The sequence below is a fragment of the Borostomias antarcticus genome (assembly GCF_949987555.1).
Source record: "Borostomias antarcticus genome assembly, chromosome: 2".
Classification (NCBI taxonomy): domain Eukaryota; kingdom Metazoa; phylum Chordata; class Actinopteri; order Stomiiformes; family Stomiidae; genus Borostomias; species Borostomias antarcticus.
This window is the reverse complement of record NC_140235.1, coordinates 20,308,320-20,323,332: the sequence shown is the minus strand read 5'-3', so window position 1 is coordinate 20,323,332 and position 15,013 is coordinate 20,308,320. Positions and strand designations below refer to the sequence as shown.

Genomic DNA, 15,013 nt, shown 5'->3' with positions numbered 1-15,013 from the left:
TATATATATATATATATTTCTACTTATTATTTTTCAGTCGAACAATAAGCTAACAGGTTTTCTTTGCAATGCCAAATTGATGGTGTTAGAGGGTTTTTATTTTTGTTCTATTTACAAAATAAATCACCACAAATATTTTGCCCAGCTTGACTGCATTTTGTTGTTTAAATCAATGTCCGGAGATAATTTGCTATCTTCTCAAGAAAAATGTTATCTGTGCTGACAAACACATTACCCATTCATCAATATTGCACATCACCCTCTTTCTTCTCACCGTAGAGGAAAGAAGACGAAGAATCCAATCCTGCCTGTTTTATTTTAAGAGTCCTCATTCTTCATGCCATGCTTTATGCACACAAGAGAGTCAGAATAGTGGTAGGAATGCATTTGCACAAGCAGGACAACAATAGCCTTGAGAATACTCTGAGGCCACAGTGGACTGGACTGTGTTGAGGAAATGGAGTCAGGTTGGAGGCCTCATTCACAGGAGCAGCCACACCTTCAGTCCCCTCGCTCAGAGAGCACAACAACCAGGGCAATCACCTGACACATTTCCATCCAATTTCCACTGCAAAATGTGTTCATTTTCAGCCTAATGGCATGTCATTTTGCTGGAGCTTTTGGTCAAGAATTAATCCTGGAATCAAAACAGATTTTCCGGGGAGCAATCTTCCATCAAGTATTGATTTTTTTACACTCACAGAGCCTGTACTCCCTAATTTAACCTGACAGCCAGCAGCACAATGGACTGGGAGCACCTTGGCATCTCACAGAGGGAACTCGGCTCCTCCTCCCCCCCCCCTCCCCTGTTTTTCCAAGAAGTGAAAGAGAGTAGGGCAAAATGCCTCAGACGTATAAGAGAAAGAACGTTGGTTACAGAAAACACAGCAAGGCTAAAGCCTCCTGCTGTCTTCTTCAGGCCTACCTCTAATTATGTTTTCAAGTATAGTGCAACCTAGCCAGGTGAGGCTGCGAGGGAACCAGGGGAGAGTGTTCTGGGACTATCAGGTATCATTATAGGCCTGTTGACATCTCCCTGTCTTTGAGTGATTTTCATCGGTGATTTCCCCCCAAGCCATCTTCCAGAGATGTACAGAGAGTGTCTCATCAACAGCTGTAAAGAAGACCAAAGTGCTCGTATTGGACCATTGCTAATAAGACCACTCCATCTACGTATATCTCCCTCTCTTACTGGCTTTTCATGCCAGGCCTCTCTCTCTTCTCTCTCTCTCTCCCTCCCTCTCTCTGTTGTGGTGAGTAAACTTTGCGAGGAGGTAGATGTTGTCCATACAAACACCACATCAAAGGGCCAGCTATTTGCTGCAACATCTCAACCCATCAGAGGGCCCGTGTTCCATATCAAAGTGTTGTACTCTCTCAGCCATGCTTTCAAACCCAAACTCACACTTTGAATAAAGCATATACTGTCAACTCGTACATGTATATGAAAACTATAATAGATGTACCCTCGGCCGGCCTTTCTGTCCATCCCTCTGTTAGACACTGTCGGCCTGACAGCATTCATATTTGGCACCGGTATCCGCAGGGGTCCCGGACAGACCATGGTTGAATTAATTAATGTTTTGGAAAATTTTATAAAATACTGCCAGCCAATAGAAATACTGCTCCGAATAGAACCCCACCCCCAGCGTTCCAGCTGCAAGGAGCTGCAGCTTTGCCCAAAATTAGTGTGGCTGCCCTGATACAAACACTGAACTATTACCTCGCCCCAGCCTACTCTAGAATTATTTTTCTGTTGCGTGCGGCCTTGCCCATCATTAGTGCGTGTCCACCCAATAGTAGTAGCTAGCTACTAGCTAGCTAGCTTGCAAACAATAGCCATGCAAGCTATCACTCAGACGGGACATGCTAAATACAACATGTTCTCTATGTTCTGGGGGGGGAGACGGGCATACAGTATAATGGACTAAATGGCCAATTATTGATTGATCCGACGGATATCAAGACTAGCAGAGGAGTTGATTGTATGAGCTAAGCCCGAGTGATAGCAGATCACATAGTACAGTTATTAGTTGGTGTCCATAGTGCTTCAATGGGTATCAGGACTATATTATGAAGTGATTCAAAAAGTAAGGAGACATGGATTACACAACACTTTGGAAATGTACTGTATATATTTTGGGTGGTGTGTTGTAATGAAATTGTTCATTCAATATGATTGATTGTGGATAGTTTTTCAATTAACCTCCTTAATTGAATATGGCGGAACTGACCTCAATCCTGATCACACTGGTGTCATGGCCATGACAAAGAGCAATGATCAACCAACTGAACAATATTGTTGCCACTGCAATTATCTATCTTAGTTTAGAACATTTGGTACCAAAATACTCCCTAAATTAAAATAACTAATCCGTATTGTTAAGAGGCTGTGAGAACTTGTAGGTTCCTGACATTTTAGTGCAGACCCACAGAGCGCTGTGTCCAGTCTGAGAGCTGATGGAGAACTGAAGGAGAATTCCACCTAAGAACAACATTAGGCTCAACAACTAGACACCCACAAAACAATAAAGAAAAATTTGGTTTCCTTGACTATAGTTGCTCCATGGTCACAAAGTCTGCACTTCCGGGGATTTGTCGCATCGGAATGCGTCACAAATCCCCGGAAGCAAAATGAGGAGGACTACAACAACAACAACAACAACAACAACAATAACAACAACAACAACAACAAAAACGTCTAGGAGGACGTGGACTCAAGGCGGGTGCACCATGCTCACCCTCTAGCTCTAACCTACCCTATAAAGTTAGTTCAACAAAATGAAAAATATGCGATCGCACACACTCACACAAAAGATGACAACCGTGTTTCATTTACCTGAGTTCTTTGGTTCTATGTTCCGGCAACCGATGGAAACTCACTCCCGCCGGTGCAGGTAAATTCTTGATTCCACAAATTGCACAGTATTTTGGCATTGTCAGTGTTTTTCGTCAATAGCAAATATAGCTAGATATAGGGTCTGACAAATGTTCTGAGTGACAAATGTACACTAGAGAGATAATAATGGCTACCGCTGTTCTGCCAAATTCCGACTCTGTTCACCTTCTCCTGATAGCTCAGTTTCTTGCAATGAGTCTTTCAAAATAACAGTGTCTGTAACCACCACATTCAGTTTATAGAACTTATTACTAAAAAATAATGACATTTTTTGGTTTGGTTGAAGTTCATTGTCAACAAGACACATATTACATGTGTTTAGAGGCTACGAAATCATACTTGATTTCTCCTATAGGACACAGCAGATCAGGGGTGTAGCCTAGGCTTACAGCACGGAGCTGGTAGAACAGACGTGTAGGGCTGAAAGTTAAATGGGCAGTGGGCAATGCAATCTGCTGCTGAAGTCAGAGAGTAGCCTATAGTGCCATCTCCATAAAGACCTGCAGGGCTATTAACTCCTCTACCTTCAGATGCCTCGAGCAGTGTCATCACTAATAATGGTGAAAAAATAGAAACCACGCCAGAAGCAACAGGGGATCATAAGCATGGACAACCCCAATTGCATGTGAGTACCGGCTGCCCATGGCATTGGTGGGTGTGCAGAACAGCAGAGCGAGGAGACGCCAGCGGCCTGGGCTTCTACCAACATCTCAACCTTGAGGGAGCGAGTGAAAGAGATGAGGGTGGAGAGGGAGTGGTGGGTGAGGGATTTACCGACAGTTCGTTTACCCAGAACATCAGCGCCTCTGCGCATTGTCTGGAAGATAAGGCAAGTGAATGCTTCATGCCTGATGGAAAACAAAGGCAGCAATTTAAAACCATCTGCATCCAGCAACTCTCTCTCTCTCTCTCTCTCTCTCTCCCTCTCTCTCTCCCTCAACCCCTCTCTTTCTGTGTCCTGACTGATATTGAAACATAATCCATTTGGGCCGCTGACATGTCACAATATTTTCTTCCTTCACTCTCTCTCTTTCAGGACAATTTCAGCTGCAAGTTGAACAGGAACATATTATATTTCAACAAGTACGTCAGTTGACTTTTGAGGAGGGATAGAGAACTGCTCTTGACGGGCACTGATCAATCTAGACACGTATCTGGGTCTGAGTGAAATAGAGTTCATACACCTTTGTAGACTAAATGTGTTTTCTCTGGGAGTGGAATGTGATAAAGGACTGTGAATAGCCTACAACTTCTACTTCTAAAACCAGGTAGCCCCACTCCATATATATCGCATGATGTGTGTAAAAGTTTGCCAAAGGGAATCTGAGGGGAGTGTCTTGTTTTTTGTAGCCTACAGTACATTGGATTGGTCAGCATTGTTAAGACTGCTGTTGGTGGGTATTCTGGAGTTTACTTTTTCCCATGAGCAAACATTTTCTGACATTGGGAGAACAGATATGGGTCCTCAAAAACTGCATCTGCACAGTTAGGCTACATATTTAATGGAAAAAATGGGGATTGAGAGAAATATAAAACAAAAGAATAGGCCTTATAGTCCACACCATAACCCATCACCACTCAAGAATACAGCTATTTTTTAAATGAAGAGGAGAAAAGAAAGCTGAGAGGAGGGTGAAAACATCTTCAACATCAGTTTTCAGCCTAATGTTAATAATTTAGATAGTCTGTGCCTTTTTTATTATATCATTTATTTATTTACTACTTTCTTTTCAGCAGCCAGTCAGTTTTCAAAGGCATCCGTGGATGAGCTGTTTCAAACTTCAGGGTTTAGTTTCAAAAAGCTTTCACCCATGAACGCCCCCCCCCCTCCATTGTCTTACACTTGTCTCGTTACTGGAACTCCAAACAAATGAAACATTGATGTGAAGTAACCCTGACATGTATTCCTTTCTATTGACCCTATGGAAATCTAAATGAATTGCAACTGACCCCAGAGGCCTGCTGGCTGTCGGTTTGCTTTTAGGTGTGAACTCTGTATTGAAAGGTTGTGCGTCTGATAAGCCTTTATGGGCTATGGCTTCTTCTCTCTCAATCACTGCACAGTGAAAACAACTCATAACCTGCTGAGTTCAATGAACACACTGGAAAATAAACACTAGGGTGAAGAATTTCACTGAGTCCAATATTGTCAAACATAGGCTATGTTTGTGCTACAGTTTGTGTGTGTATAACCGTAGAAATGCACTTGCCTTGATCCTATAGGAAAATCATATTTTGACTGAATTTTGTCATGAGGATCCATCAACACATTTGCTGTTATTGGTCTTTTACCTATTTGTCACATTGCAATGAAAATATTGTAGAAGAGCTTTAGTACAACTGGCCACAGAGTGTCACATCAACATCAGTTGGTTCTAGACAGTGTGGGTTCTGTGTCAGTATACAGTAGTTCTCATAGACAGCTGTCCATTCAAACAATACTAGTGTTTAAGTACAGCAGATCTGTGCTGATCACAGACTATATTAACATTATAATCCTTGTTTGGTATTCAGGACAACTGATTTGGTTGCAGTGTTGGGTCACTTACAATACCTTACTGTCTAGTTTCAGTTTCAGCTGGGCTATACTTTGCAATAGGCATTTGCACATACTACATTTGCTCTATACCTGTAATGTAATGGTGTAATTCAATTAAAATGTGTTATTACAAAGTGTAGGCTACCCATTTTTTCTTAGTAATTAATAATGCCTCCTCTTTATTGCAGAACTATAGTTAATACATTTATTGTAGTGATTTAAACTGAACCACTTAATACAAAGAGAGCTCATCATGTCAAACAATTGTTTATTATTAATTATGGTACAAATCAATGTGACAGACTTGAAGCTTTTTAGAAATACACAAAGTGCTGTGTAACAGATGAAACAGATATTGCTCAATAGATTTAAGGACAGTTTTCAGTCTATAAAATTAAAACCAACCTTTACAGGCTCATCAGCTTTGGTTTCGAGGTCTTGAATAAGAACAATAGGCCATTTAAACCAGTTTATGTTTGAGTCTGAGTGAAAATCTTTATCATTAAGTATGATTATCATAATTTCTACATACTTGGGGAAGATGGTAAAGCCTTTGAACTAGGGCACATCCTGGACTCTGAAACAGAGGTGTGTATATTTTACAATACCAGAGAGAAGGAAAAAGCAAAGCAGGAAATGTCTTTAATGTCCTATACATGTATGACCCAGGAGACCACTTCACTAAAGTCCTATACATGTATGACCCAGGAGACCTGCACTAAAGTGAAATAAGAGTGTTACACAGTCCCATTTCAGACAGAATCCCCCCCCCCCCCAAAAAAAGGAGAAGAAAACACTACGTAGAAACAAATACAAGAGTCTGACCTCTGACCTTTCCTTTTCCTTTAACATGGTGTTTGTGTGGCATTGCTCACAACATACAAGGACAGTGCTGAGGTAAACTTTGAATGAACTACTCATCATCTACACATCGATTCTTTTCATATTTCAAGATTGTCATCGTCATCAACCTATTTCTCTGTACAATGTGCATATAACTATAGAGCTTTGGTCCAGCATTGAAATAGTTGAGCGAAGGCATAACTCTGTCCTTTTGTCTTTTTAGGTTTTGGTTACAGCTTCATTGTTAAGCTTAGAACGTGCTCACCTTATACCTGCAGCCAAATCATCGTCCTCAGACACTCAGAGAATAGTGAGACAGTCAGGGAGGGAACACATACATGTCTCCATAATATCACATTAAGATATTATACAGGAAAACCCAGGATTGACAGATTTCATTGGCATAAACACAAAAATGAATATATAAACTTGTTGGCTCAAGTCTCGAATCTGACAGAGGGAGCACTATGAAAAAGTATTGAATGGTCTACTAAGAAACAAGCAGGTGGTGAATTGAATGGTTAATGATGTCCTCATCACAATCACAGCAGATTCTACAACACTATAGGATTACCAAGATGCCACTGGCACATCTTATGAACAGCAAATCCTGACATTTACTATAATTTATAAATGACATATATTTATAAATTCATGTATAGTTTTAACAATATAATTATGTTCGAATGATAGCTACAGTATTATACACACCCATTAATGAAGGTTTGCCGCTGGGATGTACAACTTTTGGTATGTAGTAAGAGTTTTGTATTGCTACCTATGCTGCGAATAAATCAGTAATGAACAGGAGCTTGACAGACAGAGTCAACCAATGTGACATGAAGAGGCAGATATTAAACAAAATACAAGATGACTATGAATACATTGCACCAAATTAAAAGATCACTCATTCTGATATATGTCACTTAATTCTCAACATCTATTTGCAAGGGAGCTTACTAAATCAAACATTTTTATACACAGCTTGATGGGCAAAATATATAATATGATGCCAGTTGCAGTTCAGAAAAGGTCAATACAGGTTTGGTAGTGCTATGACAATTAGGAATACTTAAAAGAACAAGAATGAATCAGACCACAGTAGGCTATGGTTATGAAATTAATATTTTTAACTGGAAACGAAGAGTCAGGGAAGAGCTGTTAATTGATTGAATTTGATCAGCAGCAACATCTGTGTAAGCTTCAACCAAACTAACAGGGTATAGGTCAAAGGTCACTGAATACTAAAGCGAGGTACATCACATTACAGGACATGTGTGACTTGTTCTCAGTGACAATACTCAAAAGAATGTGAGAATAGATTTTAATATTGTCCTGCATTTTGTGTTTTGTTTTCTTAAATCCTCAGCTTTCTTGAAATCTGAAACATGCAGCATGAAATGTGTTATTGTTAAATGGAACACATTAGAAACATACTTTTGAAAATGATGGGGTGGAAAAACAATCTTTGTCCAACATACTTTCTACATCGCAATGAAAAGGGTTTTCGTCAAACAATGACTGAAAGCAAAACATCATGTTGGACTATTTGTTGAGCTCAGTACACCCACAGAAAAATACCTTAGAAAGCCAAAGAAAAGGATGGAGACAAGAGGAAGAGAGCCACATTAAAAAGCTACAGTACTACTGGCAAAGGTAAAATATCCTTCAGTCCTTGAGCTGAAGTAATGTGTTCTTTGGCTATCAGGCTTTGGCAACAGAATGATATATAGTAGCTCAAGACACCACCACAGTACGAGCTGATGGACAGAGAACCTGCATGGGCAGCTGCTGAGAATCCCTTCACTGACCATCCCTCTTCCAAATCAAAGATCATCTCATAAAATCATTAATAAATACCTGCAAAAGTTGTACAAAGTTACTCTGTGACTGAAAACAGCTGTATGGACAATGAATCAGACACAAAAACGTACTGTATGCTCAACAGCACTGGTTATGTTATGTTTATGTTATGCTTTTTCGAAAAGAACTTTGTGGTTTCAGCTTAATGACTACATTGTAGATATTTACATTCAAACCGAGGAGGTAAAATGAAGTGAAACAAATATAACTCACACATAATTTTTTTTGCTGGTACAAATGTAAAAATTTAGAACACATTTACATTAAAAAATTATTCTTAATACTCAGATGCAACAGACTTTGGTAAATAGTTAGTTTTTGTTTTGGTATGATCTCTTTACTAAAATCTCCCGCAGGGGAACCCAAATTCAGACACTTTTCGGTCTGAACGGCCAGAATCTAAAACTTTGAAAACAGGACACTGTGTTTTTGTACATTTTTCTAATATTACTGTAACATCTTTTTTTCTTGTTTTTGGTTTTTGCCAAGGTCATTAACATACAGCAACTGTGGTAATCACACTGACAAACACATATTTTTTGTTAGCAAACGTCCATCACTGTCCATCCAGTTGACTTTTATAAAAGGAGAGGAACGTTCGGTCTTCATTCCACTTCATTCCACCTTCTTTCTTCTTTCTGTCCTCCAGTTTTGCCGTTTCATTTCGGGAGCTCCTCTAGAGAATCAGTGAGTGGGTCCATAGGCGCTGACGGGCCAAGGTCAGGCTGTTTCAACCGCTTTATCGTGTTTTTTAAAGCTTGCCTCTTGTTGCAGAACCAGACGCGAACCACCTCCCTGTCATAGTTCAGTTTCTCGGCTATTTCTGTCATTTCCTGTCCGGAAGGGTGCGTGTTCTTCTCAAAGTGGCTGTTGAGGATCTCCAGAGCCTGTGGGGTGAAAGAGGTACGCCGCTTGCGTTTTTTCGAAGGCTCGCTGCCGATAAACTCAGTCAGGTTCTGCATGCCGGACCGGTGGCGGGCCTCGGCCTCCGCCATCCAGCGCTCCAGAACGGGCTTAATCTTCTGGGCGCTTTTTGGGGTGATGTCCAACTTCTCAAACCTGGCAGGATATAAAAGGCCAGGGTTCAGTTTGCCTGTCAGACTGCTACCTATAGTGTTCTCTTGGGCTTCCTGTGGTAGGAAAAAGTGGCTTCTCAGGATGGTGTGTCTGGGGAGAATTGAGAGAGAAGAATCTTACTTAGGTGCCCTGCCAGGCCAAAGAGATAACCTGCCTGCCCTGGTAAAACAGTGAGGGTCTCCTCCACCAGTTGGCACGGGGACAGAGACTCCATAAGCCTGGTACTATCCATGCCAACTTGGGCTAATCGGAGTTACAGCAGTGGTTCTGTTGGAGAAGATGGGTAGAGGTGCCGCCATTGGGTTTGGCTTGTGTTACTGTGTGATCATTGGCTGGAAATTGACTCTCTGTCCCGTATAGGCAGTGGTGGAGGGAGGAGACCCTGTGATTGGCTAAAAGACTGTTCAAATAGACCAAAAACAGACCAAAAAAGGCTGACTAACATTAGCATACTGTACACTGCTAGTCTATGGACATGGAATCACTAGGTATCAAGTAGGCTCATAGAAATGCAAAACATTATTCCCATACTTTCACTTCAAGTGATAAATATTAAGGTTTTAATTAATATTGTCGAACAGCAGTGCATGCACTTAAATATGGACTATAATTTTTTTACAAAAGCAGTTTGCATTATTAATCAAAATGCACATTTTAATACATTTTTCAAACTTTTCTCCATCTTCTAACCCCTTACTATATGTTTATTATGAATAGATTTCCACCGTTTAATCTTGAATATTCTTACAGGTTTATGGATGTAAGCATTATATATTCTAACTTCATCAATTGTGCACTGAAAAGTACCACTACATCTCAAAGAAAAAGTTTTGAAAGAGCAAGGTGAGTCACGCACTGAATCAACACCAACGCCATGATGGATTCACATCATCTACCTCAGCTAGAAGACCTCTAGTATGGGGCTAGCTCGGTGCCTCTGTCAGGTAGCAGGGTTGTGAGAGATGAATGCAGGGATGGAGTTTGGCTGTGTTGAGGATGATGGACCTGGAGGTACGGTCTGGGGGTTCACCTCATGGCCTGTGATGGGGGTTGGTGTCAGTGTGTGGTTTGATCCGCCTGCCCTGTAATGAGTGTCTGTCTATGTGAGGGGAAGTGCTGGTGGGGCTGAGGCTGGGGAGGGGGGGGGTGATGAAAACGCCAGCAGCACCTGTCTGTGGCGTCTAATACCAGGACAGAGTGGGTACCCCTTTGATGACTTACTGGCGGACAGAGAGACAGCTCTCTTTCTCTGCCTCTCTCTTTCTCTCTCATATCTCTTTCTCTCTCTCTTCCCTCGATCATTCTCTCTCTTTCTCTCTCATATCTCTTTCTCTCTCTCTTTCCTCGATCATTCTCTCTCTTTTTCTCTCATATCTCTTTCTCTCTCTCTTCCCTCGATCATTCTCTCTCTTTCTCTCTGCGATGGCTTTCTCCCCCTCTCCCCTATTGCCCCTCTCTTTCTCTCTTAGAACAAAAAACCATGAAAGACATTTCTAGGGGTGAGGCAGCCTGGTACACAGAGCAGTGGGGAGATGATGCCTGATGTGATGATGCACGGTTTTTCTTTCTTTTTCCAAGGATTGTTGGTGCCTTCTGGTGTGTCAGCGGGCAGGATTATTTATAACCTTCTCCTCTTAAACAGCGGAGCGCAGGGGAATACAGGAGTAAACAGGAGGAGTGGGTAGAGACAGGACATTTCATGGATCAACAGGAACCAAAGATACTAAAATGAGTTGAGAGCTGCACCACTGGCTCCTCAGAGCTGCACTCCTCCTGGCTCCGAGCCACGGGGAGAAAACGGGCCTGGATACACATCTCTACCACTTCTAAGCCTCTCTCTTTACTTTTAGAAGTGCCTTTTCTGAAGTCATGCATAAACATCTGATATGTGTAGCACGAGACTGACGCTTTTCCAGATGGTTTCGGTACTAAACCTTTTGTTAAAGTCGCACTGAAACGGACGTTTGAGATCATCTAACTTCCCTAGTTTGATGTATTTCCGACGCAAACAAGCTATGAGGGTGGGACATACGTTTAGAGGAATTTGATTGGAACATTGACAAGTGGACGGGTTTTAAGAACTTTAGACGGATTCGATAGAAGGATAGCGTTGATTGACGGGTGGATGTCGTGAGATTATTGGCCTAAAATCTAAGGTGCCTGTTGTCGTCATTGCACATTGCACTACAGTTTTCCAGGAAGTAAGAAATTATATACTTTGATATAAGATTACAACAAAAGTAGAATTTTGTAAATTTTTTGGCATACATCGTTGAATAGGTGAACACTATGACCAATTATGTGAACCAAAATGGGACAGAATGCTTTTTTCATTTCAGTGCGACTTTAAAGTGGATATTTCACTTGAGTTAAGAGCTGAAGGAGTAGAGATGTACAGTATTAGATATTTTGCAACATACCGCATGAGGGTCACACAGCAGAGGAGGTGGATATGATGAAATACATATTTGGAAGATGTTAAGCCTCAGTTTCTACTTAATTTGATGTGCAAATGAAAGATAAGCCTTCTTGTGATGAGCCACAATTTACTGATGCAGGAGGGTGTGAGTCTGTTTTAGTGTGAATAAATGTGAATAAATTCACAGAGGTTAAACATAGCAACTTATTTCTCATCCAGTAATGATATGAGCAGTCAGGGTGTGTAATATGGATTGAAACATGCAAATTCTACGGTAATGAAATATTCCCCCTTTTATGAAATCATTCTACCAGTCATCATTTGTTACAGTACAATATCAAAAAAGACACAGCATCTAGGACAAAGGTACACCCAGAAGATCACTACCTTGGGTTACAATACACAAGGTAATAATTATGATTATGACTTTGCACTTGTTTACTGCTATGCTTCTTGTTGTATTCTGTAAATATATTAAAGCAGGGGAAAATAATTACCGTTGGGATTATGATTATGATTTTGCATTTGCTTACTGATCCACCTCTTTTTAAAATGTATTTTATTTGATTTCTTTATTTTCATAACTTTATTTTTGTCTTATTTTTATTGGGTTTCCATCTTATTTTCCCTGTTTTTATGTAAGTTTTATGTATGTATGTATGTATGTATGTATGTTATTGTTATGTGAAGCACTGCATTTAATTTAAGCAGTATGAGCTGTATTTTTTTTTATGAAAGATGCTCTCAAACTTCATGTCTCAGTTGATGTTAACTAAACTAAAGCATGTGATGTCTGCCCCTCCACTTCAAATATCAGGAGATGGCTGTCCTGTTCAATGTCATACAAACCAAAAAAATTGTTTTAACGAGATTGGGATAAAACTTTTATTCTTCGAAGCGAATGGCTTTTAATGTATGCTATAAATATCTAAATTATGAATAGTTGTAAATATTTCATGTGTGATTTTAAGAGTTTAAACATTAGCTGGAGAAGGCTACGCCTCATAAGAACCATCCCAGCCTCCAGTGTAGTTTCAGGTCTTATCTGCCATTTCATGTTGATGTGATAAAATGTTTAAAAGTGCGTGGCAGTACAGGTCACCAGAGAAGCGTGTGCATTTTAGAGCTGCATTAACATGAATACAGGGATGAGATGGGCTCCATGACTGAGAACTGGTGACAGGGAGGTATTCTGCCACTGAGGCACAGGACACTACAGACATCATACATAGATACGGTGATAAGGCATTAGTTACTGTCAGGTAACCTCAAATGCATGTAACTTGACTTACTGTAAGTGATGGAGAGATATTTACTGTAAGGTAACTTAGGATATAAATGTAACTTGACTTAGTTACTGTAAGGTAAGGTAATTTAGTTTTAGATTTAATAGATGAAGTTAAGAGTTGAAGAGATAACTACTGTTAAGGTACTGTACTGTAACTTGAATTTTATTATGTTTTTAAAGCAATTGATCTCATACACAGATTTGACAAGTAAGGAATGTGAACTGTACTGTATCTATGAATAAACACAGTTCCATCAATGTACAGTATTCTATATTTCAAAATTATATCGACTATTTTACATTGCTTTCTGGGGTAACAATAGCACCTACTCCATGTTCTTTGTCTAACTGGAGTTGGGGTGTCTGATAGTTTTTTGTTAATGAAGTGTCTGAAGTTCAAAAGGTAACCACGTGAAAGGAAACACTGGAAAATAAACTAGACACATTACATTTGTTAACACTGAGTGTTTGATTATCTGAATAATAATGTGAACGCATGACTAAATGCATGTCTTATGGCACTGAGGAACACGACAGTCTCATGAGCAGGCAAGCCCTGTCAAGTTCTCTCACGGCTAAGTAGAGTGAACTGCAATGGGACTTAGTAATTATTAAATGCTTTAAGTGCTTCTGCGTAATGTATTTTACATAAGTATCACCATGCTGTCATGTAAGAGGATGGGGAGAAGGCAGAGAGGAGGAGGACAAAGCAGAGACATGAGAACTTAATTTGTCTGGATGGTCTTCAATTATGTATTCATTTTAATGTTGTAATGAGGCATGTTCAAATTTTAAATGAAATATGGATGAGAGACAATGACACCGTCCTGTGAGAGCTTTCATCTCTGGCACTGCAACCTGACAGGACAGGACTATCTCTCATTACATAGAGCTAGGAACCTGCTGTGTGTTTAGATTCAACTGTTAACAGTGGGACAAACCTTTTTTTGCATATTGGTATGATGGCGTTAGCATCTAGATGTTTGTTTAATATCTTCACATTAGAGAAATATAATTCGTTTTATCACTTGATATGAAGGATAGGAATATTGCAGATCAACAGTCTAGTTAACAATCTAGTTAATGCTAACAAAACAGTTCACAATTGATCCATGCTTGACAATATCTCGTTGTCTTACCTGCAGATGGCAGACTGGCTGTAGGCAGGGCCCTCGGCTGCGCTGAGCGCCTGGCCCACTTGAGTTTGCGTCAGGCCCAAGGAGAGGCGGCGGATCTTGAAAGCTTTGGCGAACTCCCGGATCTCCTCCAGGTTCACCCCATCCACCTCGCTGGGGGCCATCTGGGGGTCTGCAGGGCAACACAGCAGGGCGTTCATCACATCTCATCACATCAGCAGGGGCTTCTGAGGGTGCCGACTCCCTTAGAGGCATGGGCACGCCTGGTTCAAAGCGTGTACACGTGCTGAGGGCGTTCCTCTATGACCATATCTGGGTAACCAAACCCACAAATTGTGAATTTGAAGCAGACTGAATTTACCCTGGCAGATGGAATTTTCCCTCACTGTTAGCTTGTAGCTAGCTCATGGCAGGCTCGCAGTACTGTAGCTTTAAGAACCAAGTGCCCTTGTTTAGCGACGAGCATAAGTCTAGCATTCTTCCGTTCTCAGTTTTCTTGTAAACACGTTTTTGGATCTGTATGAAAATGCTTGTTTTGTCAGAGTGTACACAGGGCTTGGCATTCAATTTGAAAAATGCCCTCCATTAATTTTGGGCATGAAAGCACACAGACACAAACAGACCCAATATTTTAAAAAAGCGTGTCCAGTCAATAGGTTCATCTGCTGCTCTGGCTCTGCCATTCCTGGGATTCTTCATGTTGCTTTTTGAGAATAAACGTTCTGAAAGCAGAGGGCATGGTCTCAATGCTACACAAAAGACCCAGAGGAATGCTGGGAGAATTATAGCCATTAATTTGTCCCACCTTGAGGGAAGTCAATTCAAGCCTGAACGAAGATGACTGTACTGTGTGCTAGCTACTTAGGTGCTAAAAAAAACAAAAACCTTAGCTCTGAAGAAAAAACTTCAGTCAATAATGTTGTTTTGTACATTGCTGCTTTACAGGACC

General features: G+C 40.6%; 1 protein-coding gene across 1 annotated transcript in view; it reads right to left on the bottom strand.

Moving 5' to 3' along the window:
• Window positions 1-8,803: 8,803 nt before the first annotated feature.
• The window catches only part of pou6f2 (POU class 6 homeobox 2), a gene marked incomplete at both ends in the record, with an annotated part of 78,559 nt that continues 72,349 nt past the window's right edge, over window positions 8,804-15,013 (bottom strand). The window contains 2 exons of the mRNA XM_084456888.1: window positions 8,804-9,311; window positions 14,068-14,236. Coding sequence (XP_084313014.1) covers window positions 8,804-9,311; window positions 14,068-14,236 — 677 coding nt within the window. The remainder of the gene's footprint in view (window positions 9,312-14,067; window positions 14,237-15,013) is intronic.